Source organism: Mercurialis annua, linkage group LG2 (genome assembly GCF_937616625.2).
Source record: "Mercurialis annua linkage group LG2, ddMerAnnu1.2, whole genome shotgun sequence".
Taxonomy (NCBI): Eukaryota; Viridiplantae; Streptophyta; class Magnoliopsida; order Malpighiales; family Euphorbiaceae; genus Mercurialis; species Mercurialis annua.
In genome coordinates, this window is record NC_065571.1 from 55,636,657 (window position 1) to 55,651,223 (window position 14,567).

Sequence of the window (14,567 nt, forward strand, 5' to 3'; positions counted from 1 at the left end):
TATATTTCCATCGATTCAAATTTTTTTATAAATACATCATCAATAAAAAAAAATTGCATGATAAATTTAATTCAATTAGAATTTTTGTATTACACTCAATAAAAAAATTCAAGCAATAATTTATTCATTCAATTCCTATTGGTAAAAATAAAATATTCAAACATACATCAAATCATTCAGCGAATAACATTACACACCTAATATATTATATATGAAATTGTTTAATATACTTTTATAGATGATATTGTAAAATTGTTCCCTGCGAATAAATAGCTTTTCTTTAAGAAATATTACATTTATACAAAAAGAATTTTCTATTTATTTTGGTTATGATACAAAATAACATTTATCATAAGCAGTATATGGCCTTCTTTTAATCTTTTTACATGAAAATATTACTAGAGAAAAAAACTAAAAAATAATTAAAATACGAAAATTAAAAAGAAAAAAGAAGATAGGATGCAAGAGAAATCATGTGAATAACAACCAACTAAACTCAACTAAAATCCACCTCCAAAAAGAGAAAATGGATAAGGCGGCGGTGCTGCGTTCGCGTCCACATCCGCCGCAAAATCTCCCAAATAACTCATTTGACCACCGCCTCCATAACTTGTCAAATTATTACCCGCAAGTATTAGCGGCGACGGAGAAACTGCTACTGTCATATTACCCTCAATCCCTCCACCTGAGTATCCCGGCTCACCTAACCACCCTACAATATTTATCTCCGGCGACGATGAAGACCGACAAAAATTATTGTATACTTTGCTATTATAATCCCCATCAAACCCAGCTTCTTCTTCTTCAGACTTCACTGAACTAGAAGTGGCAGCTCCGCCAGAAGACGACGTCGACGGGGAAGAAAACAACAGACGACGCTTCTTGTCGCTATTAAGTTGTTTAGTTTTTTCTTTTTGCAGCATCATACGAGGAAGAAGATCGGGATCTTCAACAACTTTATAAAGAAAAGCCATCATTTGTTGCGGCCGTCGCTCCGTCGCTTCTAAACGCTTATTCATGCCTTCAAGTTCCTTATCCAACACTCTCTGTTCTTGCTTTAGTCTTGCTATTTCCATAGCCAGTTCTTCATTATCAAACTCTTCGAATTTACCCGAACTTTTATTATGTTTGCGACGAGCTATATTCTTCAGTAATTGCTTTTGCCCGCGAAGAAACCACTCGTTGGCAAATTCCCATTTATCCGGATCAACTTTTCGAAATCCCTGATGATTAACATTAAATCGAACAAATTAAATAAATTATACAAACACATTAAATAAAAGAACATAAAGATAATAAAATGAGACTCACATAAGTATTTAGCTGACGAACGAAGCTAGAAAAGTTGTTGTGCTTGAAATAAACCGGCAAAATCCGTTGCGAAAAGTCTAAAGGGTCAACGACGACGAAAGTATTGTTAGCTTTACCCCAAGTAATTAACGGATCGGTGATCGGATCGTTGACGATTTGATAAGTTTTCATGACGAACGGAGCTATAATATTATTGCTATTACCACTCTCCATCCCATACATACAAAAAAAACCCTAATTTAGAAATAAGAAGAGAAAAAAAAGTGTGAGAGTGGGAGAAATTAGGGATTGCTAAAAGGAGAAATGATGGAGCAGTGTAATATATAAGTGGACGCGCATACACTGTAACAATTAATGGCCTCGTGGCAGAGTAATGTATGGCTTGTGATATCTCCTCAGTCACGAGATGTGGGGCCCACTTTTCGTTCCGCTTTTATCATCTTTAGCTACACCTCATCATGGTCCCGTTATTGTTTAGATATTTTAGATTGTGTTTTGAACACTCGCGGTTATGGCGCGTCAGAAGAGGCTACAGAAATGGATGGTCCCCTTCTTTTTGGCGACAAAAAGAAATTAATTGAGGTGAGAAAAACGACAAGGCTCGGCTCTACATGAACACGCTGTCGCACGCTTTGGAATACAAAACATTATCACCCTACGATGCGCACTATTTTTATTGGAGATTTATTTCTTTTAAAATATTCATACAAACCGTTGTAGAAAATCTTATGCATAAATCTCACTGAAAATACTTATACATATAAAAAAAATTAATTTATATAACAAAGAGACTGAAATGTTTATTTTTAATTAAATGTTATATATATATATATAATCAATAAATAAAAATAAATTCTGATATTTTATAATAATAATTTGTAGGGGCAGATTTAATATTTTTTTACTTTTACAAATATATCATATACTACGTAAAACGAACAAATTAAAATTAAAAAGAATGCTTTTATCAAATTATAAATGATTGTTCTATCTTTATCAATTGTTATCATAAAAGTAGTGTAATCTATTATGATAATAGTTAGTAAAAATATATTTAATGTTTAATTATTTAAATATATTATTTATGATCTAAAATAAAAAAAATAAAAAATTTAATTTGTAAATAAAAAAATAAATTTTTATGAATGTCTTTTTAGTTTGACTCATGATCTTTGATAGATCATTGAGTCGTTTATAGATTAAAAAAAAAATTAATAACGCAAGAAATACGAACGATGCTAAAGCCGTGAGATATACAAATATATATTTAAAAAATTATTAAAAGATAGATAATAATTTTTGTAATCTAAATGGAATTTATGTATTATTTATTGAATCCTTTTTATATATTTATATATTATATATATTTTTAATAAGAATTTAATGTTTACTTATTACTAAAATAAAATATTTAATTTTACAATTGTGCATATACTCGAACAAGGAGTGTAGAAGTCCGAACTAGTTTGATCTAATGGTCTAAGTTTCAACTATTTGTACGCCATAATCGCAAGTTCAAACTCCGGTTACTCTCTTTTTAATAAATGGAGTGGTTGAACTGAATTACTGACTAATCCCTCCGTCCAAATAGAGTGGTCAACTTTTAAAAAAAATTGTTTTAAAATTGTTGTCCACTTTCAAAAGATAACAACTTTTATACTTAATTTTTCTATATTATTTCTATTTAAAGTTGAATAATAAATAAATTAAAAGTAAATTGTAAGTGGGGTCGATATTAAATATGAAAAATGACAAGAAAGCGGGAATTTTTTTACAAAACTCATAGTAATAATTGTTTTTTTTAAATTGTGTGATAAATATAAAGTGGATAATTCTATTGAGACGGAATAAATATATTATAGTATGTAATTGTCGGTTATAGGGGTTTGAAGATAATTCATATTTCGAAATTTGACAATAATTTTAGACTTTGGCTTAGGAAGTGAGACTCGTCGAAAAAAGAAAAATAAAATAAAATAATAAAACAAAAATAAAGAACAGTGACTTAGATTCGGTAGCTACGAATCGGATATGTTTTCGGCTTTAATATTGGGTTAAACTTTACTCGTGCGTTGGCTGCACAAAGTCTTTTCCGTTACGTGTCGGGTTGTTTATTAGCCACGTCGCTCATTCCACGTATTTAATATTTAAATGATTATTCGATTGGTGTTAGGGCCGTAGGGAGCAACTTTATTTACTTAAACACTGTTAACGCTGTGGCGCCTTTTTATTGGCTCATTCTCACTTGCCCCTAACTTTTTCATTTTTGTTTAATGATGAAGACATAAATTTCAACTCAAAATTTTATTCAAAATGTTACCCATTTCGATATTTTAAATTAGATATTAGTAGATTATTGTAAATATTTTTATTGATTATAATAAAAAAAATGCAAGTACTACATAATACAATATTATATATAATAATAAAGGACGTACTTTCATAGAATTAAGTAATTTTATCTTTGATAAATTAAATATCTTTTATATTTATTTATCTCATTAGAATGGAATAGTAATTATATTAAAAATGTATTAAAATATAAGGTTCCAAAAAAAATTCAAATTGTTGAAAAGGCTAACTTGTTCATTGAAATAAAATTATAAATTTTAGATACAATATTTTTAAATAATAATACAAATACTATTAATTTTATGTATAAACAGATAAAAAAAATTCCAACTCGTTTAAAAAAGATTAATATTTTTAATTAATTATTATTAATATAAAAAAAGACTTATTAAATTCTATATTATATTTTGATGTTAGTATGTAATTATATTTTAATATGTGTTATAAACTTATTTTTATGTTATATTAAATACATTTATAATCATTTAATAATTAATGGATTTAAATGTGTCATTTTAAACAATTAATTTAACAATATATATTGTCTCATATAACCGGATGCAGTAAAATATATTATATTTAGATTTAAATTTAAATTTTTTAATATAATTATTAGTTGTGTCGTATTTATGTTACGACCAACTATATTTCATATTTAAATTTTGGCTAAACGCATCTAGAGGCCCTTGTACTATATCATTTTTGTTCAAAAAGCTCCTGTACTATTTTTTTGTTCTTCAAGTCCCTCTACTTACATAATTTTTGATTTTCAGGTCCTTTTTTAGTTTTTTCCAGTCCCTCTACTTACAATTTTTTTGTTCCTCCAGTCCCTCAAAAGGACCTGAAAATCGGAATTTTGTCAAGTACAGGGACCTGAAGAACAAAAAAATAGTAAAAGGGCTTTTTGAACAAAAATGATATAGTACAAGGGCCTTTGCATTTTAAAAAGTACAAATCAACCCTTTTATTTTTTGGGCACAATTAAGCCCTTGTGTTTTTAAAATTGAACAATTAAATCCTTATTGTTTTAAAATCAAACAAATAAATTCTTTTAGTTTACTTTTGGGACACTTACCCCCTCGAATTTCGGTAAATATTTTAAACATTAAAATTATTTTTGAACTTTTTTCTATATGATTTTGAGAGACATGCCAGCCATTCACGAGTGTTTCTAATGATGCTGGACGAAAGGGGTTATTTGTTCTATTTGAAAATAAAAAGAGCTTAATTATCCAAATAAATAAAAGAGCTTATTTATACTTTTTATAAAAACTACAAGAATTTTTTTATACTTTTTGCCTGCATTTATTGTCCACGAATTACTAAATTCAATTATAAACCAACTCTCTCTCATTAAGGCAATAGCAATTAAGGGTCTACAACTAACTAACCCCAAAATATAAATAAAAAAGTACTCCTTTGAACTTTTTGGTTCAACTAACTAAAACAAATAATGCACAACTTTACAATAAAATTAATTATATATTTAGCATTTCTTTGAACTTATAGTGAGGTTGAAGAAGAGAAGAAAGCGTTATTTGAATTCAACAACGGTGTTCTCTTTTCAAAGAGAGAAATCCAAATCATAAAGAGAAAAAAATTAGAGAAAGGGAAAAAGTTTTCAAAAAAGATTTTCATGACAGAGGGGATGATTTCCAACCTCTCACTGTATTTTGTTTATAAAATTAGGAGTATGATTTTTTATGATTTTATTTAACAAATTACTTCATTTTTTAGAGACTTGTTTCATTGTGTTTTGATATATTTTACAAGTATATTCTGATTTTATTTAATTATTTGGTTCAATCAAGAGCATTTAATGTTTATTCAAACTTTAGATTTTAATTTTTTAAATAGATCCAGGTTGATGTAGTCTTATTATATCTATTTTTTTTTATGAATTCTCATTATCTCTTAGGAACGGGATATATATGAAAATAGAAATTTCACGGATTTCATCACTTGAATTCGTCTGATATTAGTGCATCAAAAGTTCGTTTTAAATTTTGATTACGTTGTTTCATTTTTAGAAGATTAATTGCTCGATTTTGTTTGTTTTTCGATCTTTTAAATTAGTGGCTTTGCAATGTATTTTAATATTGTGTTAAAAAAATGTGATATGTTATTAGAGCATATACGTGTACAACCTAGGGTTTATTTATTACTAATATTTATGCTGAGTCATTTATTAGTTAAATAATTAAATGTTCTCACTCTCAAGATTCCCAATTTCTTCATTAAAATATAGAGAAGAATGGTTATCTTGATGGAGTATCTTTCTTTCTGCTTTTAGCATATGAGTATCCAGTTATATGTGCACATATAAAAATATATTCCCAATTGAGTGGTGCGGACAATAATGTAACTAAACAACATTATTTAAACATCAACAGTCCATCTTATAATAATGTTTTTTATTTTTCATGTATATACCCATAAAATTAGAGTTCATTCAGTTAAGCTAGTTTCATGATTAATTTGATACAAATCAATTATGTATACTTGCTTGAGAGGCAGATGTAAATTAAGGGCTATAGCACGCAGGATGCACGTGAGATCAGTGTTTTTTTTATGGCTAAACCCATTTTGGGTCCTTAAATTATACGATTTTAGTTCATTAGATCCCTCAACTTCTATTTGCCTTACTCAAATTTTTTTATTTTTGGTTCATTGGGTCCTTTAATTTTGTTTTTTTGGTTCATTGGGTGTCTAAACTTTTGTTTTTTGAGTTCATTTGGTTTTTAAATGGATTTCCATTTAATGACCTAATCATTCAAAAAATAAAAATTTAGCGATCTAATAAAGTCAAATAGAAGTTGAGGGGTTTGATGAACCAAAATAGTATACTTTACGGACCTCAAAATGGGTTTAGCTTCTTTTTTTTTTCGCAGTCATGCTCTCTCCATTTTAAAAAGGCCTAATTAATATCTCAACTTTTTTATTTTTTTTTATTTATGGCCCTATCTTTCAAAATTTTAATTTTAGCCCATTTTTAAATTTTTACTTTCAACTATGCCCATTTTTTAAAAATTGAAGTGAAAAAGGAGTAAAATAAACCTCTTATATTGCTTCATTTTTAAAATCAGTTATGATAAATATACAAATTGAAAAAATATGAAGTAACATAAACAATAAATTTGAACTTTTTCCCATTTTATTTTGGACAAATAGCTATACTTGAAAATGAATATTGAAAACTATATTAAAATTGAATATTTTAAAAGATGAGGCCACAGAAAAAAATAAAAAATAAAAAAGAATATTTTTGGATGATTAACTCTTTTAAAATGGCCGAATTCAATTTTACAATATTTATCTATCTATATAATATTTTTAAGTTAATTTTTTATTTTCTTGTTTATCATTTTTTAATCAGTTTAATTTTTCAAGTGGACGTGCATACACTGTATTTTTAATTTTTTTAGGAGTAAGATTTTTAATGTAATTTAGTTGAATCAATTTGAATTGATTAGCATGAATTTTCTTTCTACTGCGCTAGCTACAAAAATGACTTGAGCATCCTAGAAACATGGAAATATCAGTCTGACAAGTGACAACCAAAATTGTGAAAATCTTCAATCATAAAATTAATTAATTAATTGGACTAGTAGATGCACTAATCAATGTCTATGTAATCTTGGATTTGATATGAATTTTCTAATTTTTCTCTCTCTATGAGCTTTCTGGAAAAAGATCCCCAAGAACCTTCGACGGAGGACAGAACGACTAAGAAAGCTAGTTTTCAAGATGACGACTTTCAGGCTACCTCTCCGCCGGTCATGTCGTTCTGGGATAAAGTTATGCAATCGGAGAGGGTTAGGGAAGAAGCCCTGACTGGAGCGTATGAAGATTTTGAGGTCAATCCTGATGATGTTCTTGTCTTTAAAAATGAGAGCACGCCTTCCATTGCCTTCTCCGATAGGGTGCAGGAAGAGTTATCAAAGCAGTGGAAGACTACGGTGGTGGTGAAGTTGCTTGGAAGACCTATAGGGTATAGAAACCTCTGCAATCTTTTAGAGTCCATGTGGAATTTTACTCAAGTGTTTGATGTTATTGATCTTGAGAATAATTACTTCTTAGTACGTCTAAAAAATGGTGGAGATGTAGAGGCGGTTCTTATAGGAGGTCCTTGGGTTATGCTTGACCATTACCTATCAGTTTACAATTGGAGTACTAAATTTGATTGTATTACTGACAACATTGAGATAATCCAAGCATGGATCAGATTACCGGGAATGCCAATTCATCATTATAATAAAAAGGTCATTCGTTACATTGGTGAGATGGTGGGTAAAGTGATTAAAATTGGTGAGATAGTGGGTTCAGCTACTCTCATAGAATTGAGGCGGTGTGATTCTCTTGTGGCATTTGGATTCTTTGGAGGCATGAAATTAATATTCTATTCTAGACAATAACAAGTATTTCATTCATATGAGAGTTTATGATGGGACGAATTCTTTTCTTTTTACTGTGGTTTATGCGAGCCCTAATGCCTCGTTGCGACAACATTTTTGGGCTGACCTAACGGATTTGGCAAACTCGATGATGGAACCTTGGATTCTCGGAGGGGATTTTAATGCTTCCTCGTTCGATAAAGAAAGGAAAGGAGGAGCTTCTGACAATGCTGGTTGGTGCAAATCTTTTAGAAAGTGGTTCGAACTTTGTAAGATGGTGAATTTAGGCTTCTGCGGTTCTCCTTTTACCTGGAAACGTGGAAATCTTTTAAAGCGACTTGACATATTTGTTTGTAATAAGAGTTGGGTTGGCAAATTTGCTTACCATTACGTTCTTCACCTCCCTAGACTTAACTCTGACCATAACCCAATTTTTATTCGTTTTCATTCTCAGCGGGATAACTATTTGGGGAGCAAGCCGTTTAAGTTTCAAGCTACGCGGATTGGAAATGGGGGTTTCAAAGATATGGTAAAGCATAGCTAGAACAACGAGAACTCTATTAATGACTCTATCGCAACGTTCTCTGAGAAAGCAAATTGTTGGAATGCTAATGTTTTTGGGAATATATTTAAGAGAAAAGACAATCTCTTGGCTAGAATTTATGGGATTCAAAGAACTAGAGACTATTATGATTCTTAAAAACTGATTGAACTTGAGAGGAAGCTTAATCAAGAGCTTGATGATGTTATTAATAGTTATATTATGCTTATGTAAGGGTAGTATAGTCCTTTGTAGAACAAGTTTTCTAATCTGCTTCACTGCTCTTGGATTCTCAAGATTGCGAGACAGATACCTCCTAAGCCGAATTATGGAGATGACATCATCTATTGGGGACATTCTTCGTTAGGCTTGTTCACTACAAATACTGCTTATAAAGCTTTGGAAGAGAATAAATGGAGTGATGAAGAGTTAGGTTGGAAAATTGTGTGAAACTGGTATGGGCCTAAAAAGATCCGCCACATGTTGTGGCTTACGCTGCATGAGAAGTTGATGAGTAACGTGGAGAGGTATCGCCGACAAATTACTATCCACAAATCGTGCGCTCGCTGTTTTGCTGCTGAAGAGGATGCTGACCATATCCTTAGGAACTGTATTTATACCAAACAAGTCTGGAATAGAGTGATTGCCCCTGCTATGCATCAGAGATTCTTTGTCCTGAATTTTAAGAATTGGTTGTTACGTAACTTGTCGGGAAAGGACTGCTGTAAAGGAAAAGAAGACTGGAAATGCCTTTTTGGGGTAATAGTGAGGAAAAGTTTCCTTTGGAGGAACAGAACAGTGATTGGGAAGGAGAAGATGGCGGTTTGTCAAATTGTGGATGATATCCATAGTAGGGCTGAGTACATCAAGCTTGCCTTTGATAATAAGAAGGCTCGTATTAGCCCCATAACTGATAGGAGGGAAATCCAAATTGGGTGGGTTTGTCCTCCAGTTTCGTGGGCTAAGATTAATAAATATGGGGCCTATTGTTCAGTGATGGGGATCGCCAAGGCATGAGGCGTTATAAGAAATGATATGGGGGGTTGCCTTGCTAGCTTCTCATCTACTCTAGGTGAAGGTTCGGTTCTAGAAGCAGAATACCGAGGGATCTTCTTGGGTCTCCAGTTTGCTTGGAAGATGAGTTTTAAGAGGATAATTGTCGAGGTTGATAGTAAGGCAGCGGTAGATAAGATTATTAGTCGGAATGATGCTGCTCTCTTATCCAATGTGGTGAATGCCATTCGTGAGCTTCTGAACAGAAATTTGGGAGGTTGGAATGGAACACATTTCCAGGGAGACAAATTTTACAGCGGATCACTTGACTTCTATAAGCGATGATTACATTAGTGAGAATATATTTCATGAAAGACTCCCTACGAGTCTTTTGTCTTGGATCATGCATGATTTCTATGATACTTCGTATAATAGGAACTTAGCCTCTTCCCCTTCTATCAAAAAAATGTCTATGTAATATGATTTATTTATAAACGAGACCCTTTTTTTAATTTGTCATTTCATTTCATGCGCCAATTATTTTTTCAAGAAAATAAACAACTTGGAACTGATTAATGTTAACCCATAATCAAAGGCTAAAACTCTCTTATAAGTGGTCAAAAATACAAATTAACGTGTAAAAATTTCTTAATGTCTAAGTTTGATAAGCAACTTCAGACAATGTACCATTTAATCAAATTAAATTAAGTTTAATTGATGTATATAAATAGTAGCCGACTTTGAAATTTTGCAGGCAGTCGATTGATAGAAGGAAATTTCATGATCTTCACACAGATTTTGTGGGGCAATGTCATTCAATTTTTTGTTTTTAAGATCAGTGTTTTAAAAGTTGTATTGGCAGCCAAACCGGTAGAGTTATCAATTCAATAATAAAAAAAATCACATAATCTATTTAAAATTGACAACATAAAAGCGATAATGAGTTTTTTTAAATAGTACAAAGTATAGAGTGAATACTATAGAATATAACTAATCGTAAATCCGTTTGTTTGTCCAGAATTTGATTAATAATCACTTAGTAGTTGTGTTTTTAAAATAAATTCATGCATATAATAGCTAATATATAATATTTCATATTTTATTAAATAAGTAATAAGTAATTCATTTAGTTTAATAAAATTGATAAGAATTATTTATTAATAATAATTTTAGAAATTGAATAAGTGTTTTATTTAGATTTAAAATTCATGAAACTGGTGTGCTGGATAAGTAATTTATTCAAGTTGAAAAACTAATAAAGATATATAATTTATAAAAATTAATTAAGTGTTTTATTTAAGTTAAAAACTCATGAGAATATTCTTTTATTTCTATAAGTATATGGATACAGATTTTTAGAATGAGTTCATATATTTAAAATTTAAATACATATACAAAATTCTTAATAATAATCAAATTAAAAAGATTAGTACATAAATCACTCACTCTAGGTAGTAAATAGAGAACTTTATGATTTTTACAATATAATCGGTTCAACAACTATCATTTTTTTTAAAAAGAAGTTAAATTGTACTTTTTAATTTTATAAGAAAAATGACTTTTGATTTGATTAAATGTGTTAACGTGATTGGTCTGATTTAATTATTAAAATACTACTTAATATTAACTTATATTTATTTTTAATAAAGATGAATTTAATTAAGTTAATTGTTAGTATTAAAAGTATAATTTTAAAATAAATCAGCCGAAACAACTAGCTGCCGTAAGGCTCAAAACCAAAATTTCATAAGTACATTTAAAAAGTTTAATCACTGAGTAATGCTATATAATCCAACTCTTTTAATCCACATTCTTGTACCGCCTGACGTGTCAGTTAAAGAGTGGATGCATTAAATTTTGTTTCTTGAAATATACACTTTTGGGTGGGTATTGGACGAATGAAATCCTGCCACGTAAGGTGGGTTATTGAAGGTGGGTTATATAGGTGGGTTATAAAGCATTTTCCTTAATCACTTAAGGTAGGTCTCAATCACAAAATTAAGCTATTTGATTAGGTATAATTCAAAATGAAGAAGGAGGATGAATCATATAGCGACAAGCGGAATTGTCTTAAAAAAAAGTAAAATTGATGAAACGTCACAAATTAATAAGTGTGAAACGAATCGTTGATTTTGGAAAGGATACTCCGAGGGAGAAGTGGACAACATTTTTGTATATTTCAATCAATTTCATCGCAATGTCTCATCATAAGAAGAAATTAAGTACTAGTTATGAAAATTTTCTCCCAAGAGGGCACATTCCAGAATTTGCTGGTTGCTCAAAATATTGCTCGAGAAACTAAGAAAAAGAAAATACATAACTTTTTTTTCAAAAAATAAAGAATAATCTTAGCATTTACTAATTGTAAGAAATTATAATATATTTAAGGTTTAATTTCTTAAAAAAGGCTCACCTTACATTTTTTTCTCGTTTATACCATGAACTTATAAAAACACTATTTATACCCAGTTTTGAGTTTTTCTATTTCATTTCTACCCAAAAGCATTAAATTATTCTTTTTTTATTTAAAAAAGAGTTTAAAACAATCCTTCATTTTTAACCTATATACTAATTAGATATTAATGTTATTAATAGTATAAAAATGCCATCTTCTTTAAAAAAATTAAAAAAAAATAAATTATTTCAGGAGCCGCCGTCGCTCCTTCTTAAAAAACTAATTAATTATTTGGATGTATTTGATTGTTTTTTAAATTTAAATATTTGTTTATATTTTTTAAAATAGAAAAAGTATGTTTTAAACTCTTTTCCAAATGAAAAGAGTCCAATTTAATGCTTTTGAGCAGGGATGAAACATAAAAACTCAAAATTGGATATAAATTGTATTTTTACAAGATCATGGTATAAACGAAGAAAAAGTATAAGGTGAGGTTTTTTTTAAAAGGAATTAAGCCTATATTTAATGACAAGATATGAAACAAGATTTTTATGCGAAAATATAAAACTAAATTCTTGTGTTGAAATATAAATACCTTACTCGTATATCGTCTTACAAAATTTAAAATTTAAAACTATAGAACTATTAGAGCCTGATCTAACTGAAAAAATTTAATTATTCAAAACATTTCAACGTAAAATCTAATCAACACAGAATTTTGAACGGATAAAGGAAATCATAGTTCGTTTCATCAAAAAGATTAAAACTATAATTTTTAAAAACGCTTATCAGTCCTTATTTAACCAATGGTTGAAACACACAAATTTAAAATTACAGCTTGAAAAAGCATGAAAATTACACAAATTTTACAATACAACAATTTATTTAAAAAAACAACTAACTAAAAATTAGACATACGGAAAGATCATAATTTTTCGATTAAAGGTTGAAAATTATCATCTTCCATCTGCCTAAATCTCTTATCAAAATCACTCTCTCACTATTGGGTAACGTGTTATGCTATTACAAAGTCGTGATTTCATGTATTATCTAATTCGATTACTGTGATTAAATTTGAGACTCTTGTAATTAATTTTTTTATCAATAAGATGAAATCATTTTTAGAGAGAAAAAAAATGGGGATCAAAAAGGGATTTCAGATTAAATTACCAATTCAAGCACCAAGAAAATTACTATAGAGCATCTTTTAAACAAATTAAAAAAATGACTCTAAATATTTGAGGTAAAATCGATTAATTTTTCTTGGATTTTATGTTCAGATTTCCTTTAGGTAGTTGAAATTTCATCAACAAAAAAAATAATAATACAAAGTTCATTCCACAGCAAAAAAAAGTATAGCCACTACTCCAAATACTAAATTCCATAAGCTTTTCTGATTAAAAGATCCCCACTTTTTCTTAAGTTTGATGTGGCTTATGCCAATTGGGTAGGGGTCAAGATTTGAATGAAAGGATTGTCCACCAATGCAAATTTCTTAACATTAATAAACAACTGCAAAGGTCCAATGAACGGTCGGAGACAATTTGATTCATCTTGTGGCCAATACATTTAAGAGCTTGACATCAACTGAGACCACTCTTTTTAGGAATCGAACCGGAACCACCGCTGGTTTTACTCATACAAGTAAACTAATTGAATCGGTAGTTAAAACAGTCGAATCATGTGTCATATTAGTTTGTCCTATTTTAAAACATTGATCGAGTCACATTATGATTATATTTTATTTTTATGTTATTTGGCATATTCTGCTGGTTAAATGGATGTTGATCGATAATTAATTTTATGTCACATGAACATGACAAATCACATTCAATTAATTTATCATTTTTTTTTGCATGATATAACTAATTACAGATAAATGAAACTAATCTATACTATTGCTTACTCCCTCCGGTCCATAATATTTGTCGCATTTGAAAAAAAAAATTGGTCCATAATATTTGTCACATTTAGAGTTTTAAGAAAACATTAATTGCTATTTTTCCAAAATTATCTCTACCAATAAATACTTTGTAAGATTAAAAAAACTAGTCAAACATAAAACAAGTGGTAATTAATATGGACAATTTAGTAAAACTATACACAAATCAAGACATATTTATTATTTTCTTAATCTATGTGATATGGCCAAATGCGACTAATATTATGGACCGGAGGGAGTATATTTTATAATAAAGGCATAAATTGTTTGAACAATAATTTTCTTGTTCAATGAACGTGAAATGAACCCAATTCTAATTTTTTATATGAAGTCATAAGTTTAAGTTAGAATTTGGAACATTTTTAGATGACAAGTGGCAGAATTAAGAATGAGGAGTACATGAGTTGAGTTGATGTTAGTGGTCAGCAAATTTTGTGTTTCCATAAGTGTATTACTCCATAGATAGAATGACATGTCACCAAATATTTTTCATCAATCTTTCACATTCCTTTGTCACCCAAAAAGGGTGAATCTACAATGGGTGAGAAGCTAGATGTTTCAGTTTGTGAGTCATTACTGATGAATCTGGTATGACAACTGGGCTGTTTTTTTTCCTCTTTAAATTATGATATGAACTTT

The 14,567-nt window shown here is 29.4% G+C and overlaps 3 protein-coding genes across 3 annotated transcripts; 2 read left to right on the forward strand and 1 right to left on the reverse strand.

The window, feature by feature from the left end:
* Window positions 1–295: 295 nt before the first annotated feature.
* LOC126670647 (heat stress transcription factor C-1) lies at window positions 296–1,621 on the reverse strand. Its single transcript, XM_050364424.2, has 2 exons — window positions 1,312–1,621; window positions 296–1,223 (listed from the first exon to the last, which is right to left on the reverse strand). The coding sequence occupies exons 1-2, from the start codon at window positions 1,531–1,533 to the stop codon at window positions 501–503; spliced, it is 945 nt and encodes a 314-aa protein (XP_050220381.1). The 5' UTR covers window positions 1,534–1,621; the 3' UTR covers window positions 296–500.
* A 5,716-nt stretch (window positions 1,622–7,337) lies between these two features.
* Window positions 7,338–8,078, forward strand: LOC126668761 (uncharacterized). The gene has a single exon (XM_050361941.1). It carries the CDS (start codon window positions 7,338–7,340, stop codon window positions 8,076–8,078), a length of 741 nt encoding a protein of 246 aa, XP_050217898.1.
* A 16-nt stretch (window positions 8,079–8,094) lies between these two features.
* On the forward strand, window positions 8,095–9,048 carry LOC126668762 (uncharacterized). Its single transcript, XM_050361942.1, has 2 exons — window positions 8,095–8,586; window positions 8,896–9,048. The coding sequence occupies exons 1-2, from the start codon at window positions 8,095–8,097 to the stop codon at window positions 9,046–9,048; spliced, it is 645 nt and encodes a 214-aa protein (XP_050217899.1).
* Window positions 9,049–14,567: the final 5,519 nt, after the last annotated feature.

Coding starts and splice junctions, on each gene's coding strand:
- LOC126670647 (XM_050364424.2), bottom strand. CDS start 1,533: ATGTATGGGATGGAGAGTGGTAATAGCAATAATATTATAGCTCCGTTC. Junction 1,224..1,311: donor TTCGTCAGCTAAATACTTAT/GTGAGTCTCATT, acceptor GTTAATCATCAG/GGATTTCGAAAAGTTGATCC.
- LOC126668761 (XM_050361941.1), top strand. CDS start 7,338: ATGAGCTTTCTGGAAAAAGATCCCCAAGAACCTTCGACGGAGGACAGA.
- LOC126668762 (XM_050361942.1), top strand. CDS start 8,095: ATGAGAGTTTATGATGGGACGAATTCTTTTCTTTTTACTGTGGTTTAT. Junction 8,587..8,895: donor ATGGGGGTTTCAAAGATATG/GTAAAGCATAGC, acceptor TGGATTCTCAAG/ATTGCGAGACAGATACCTCC.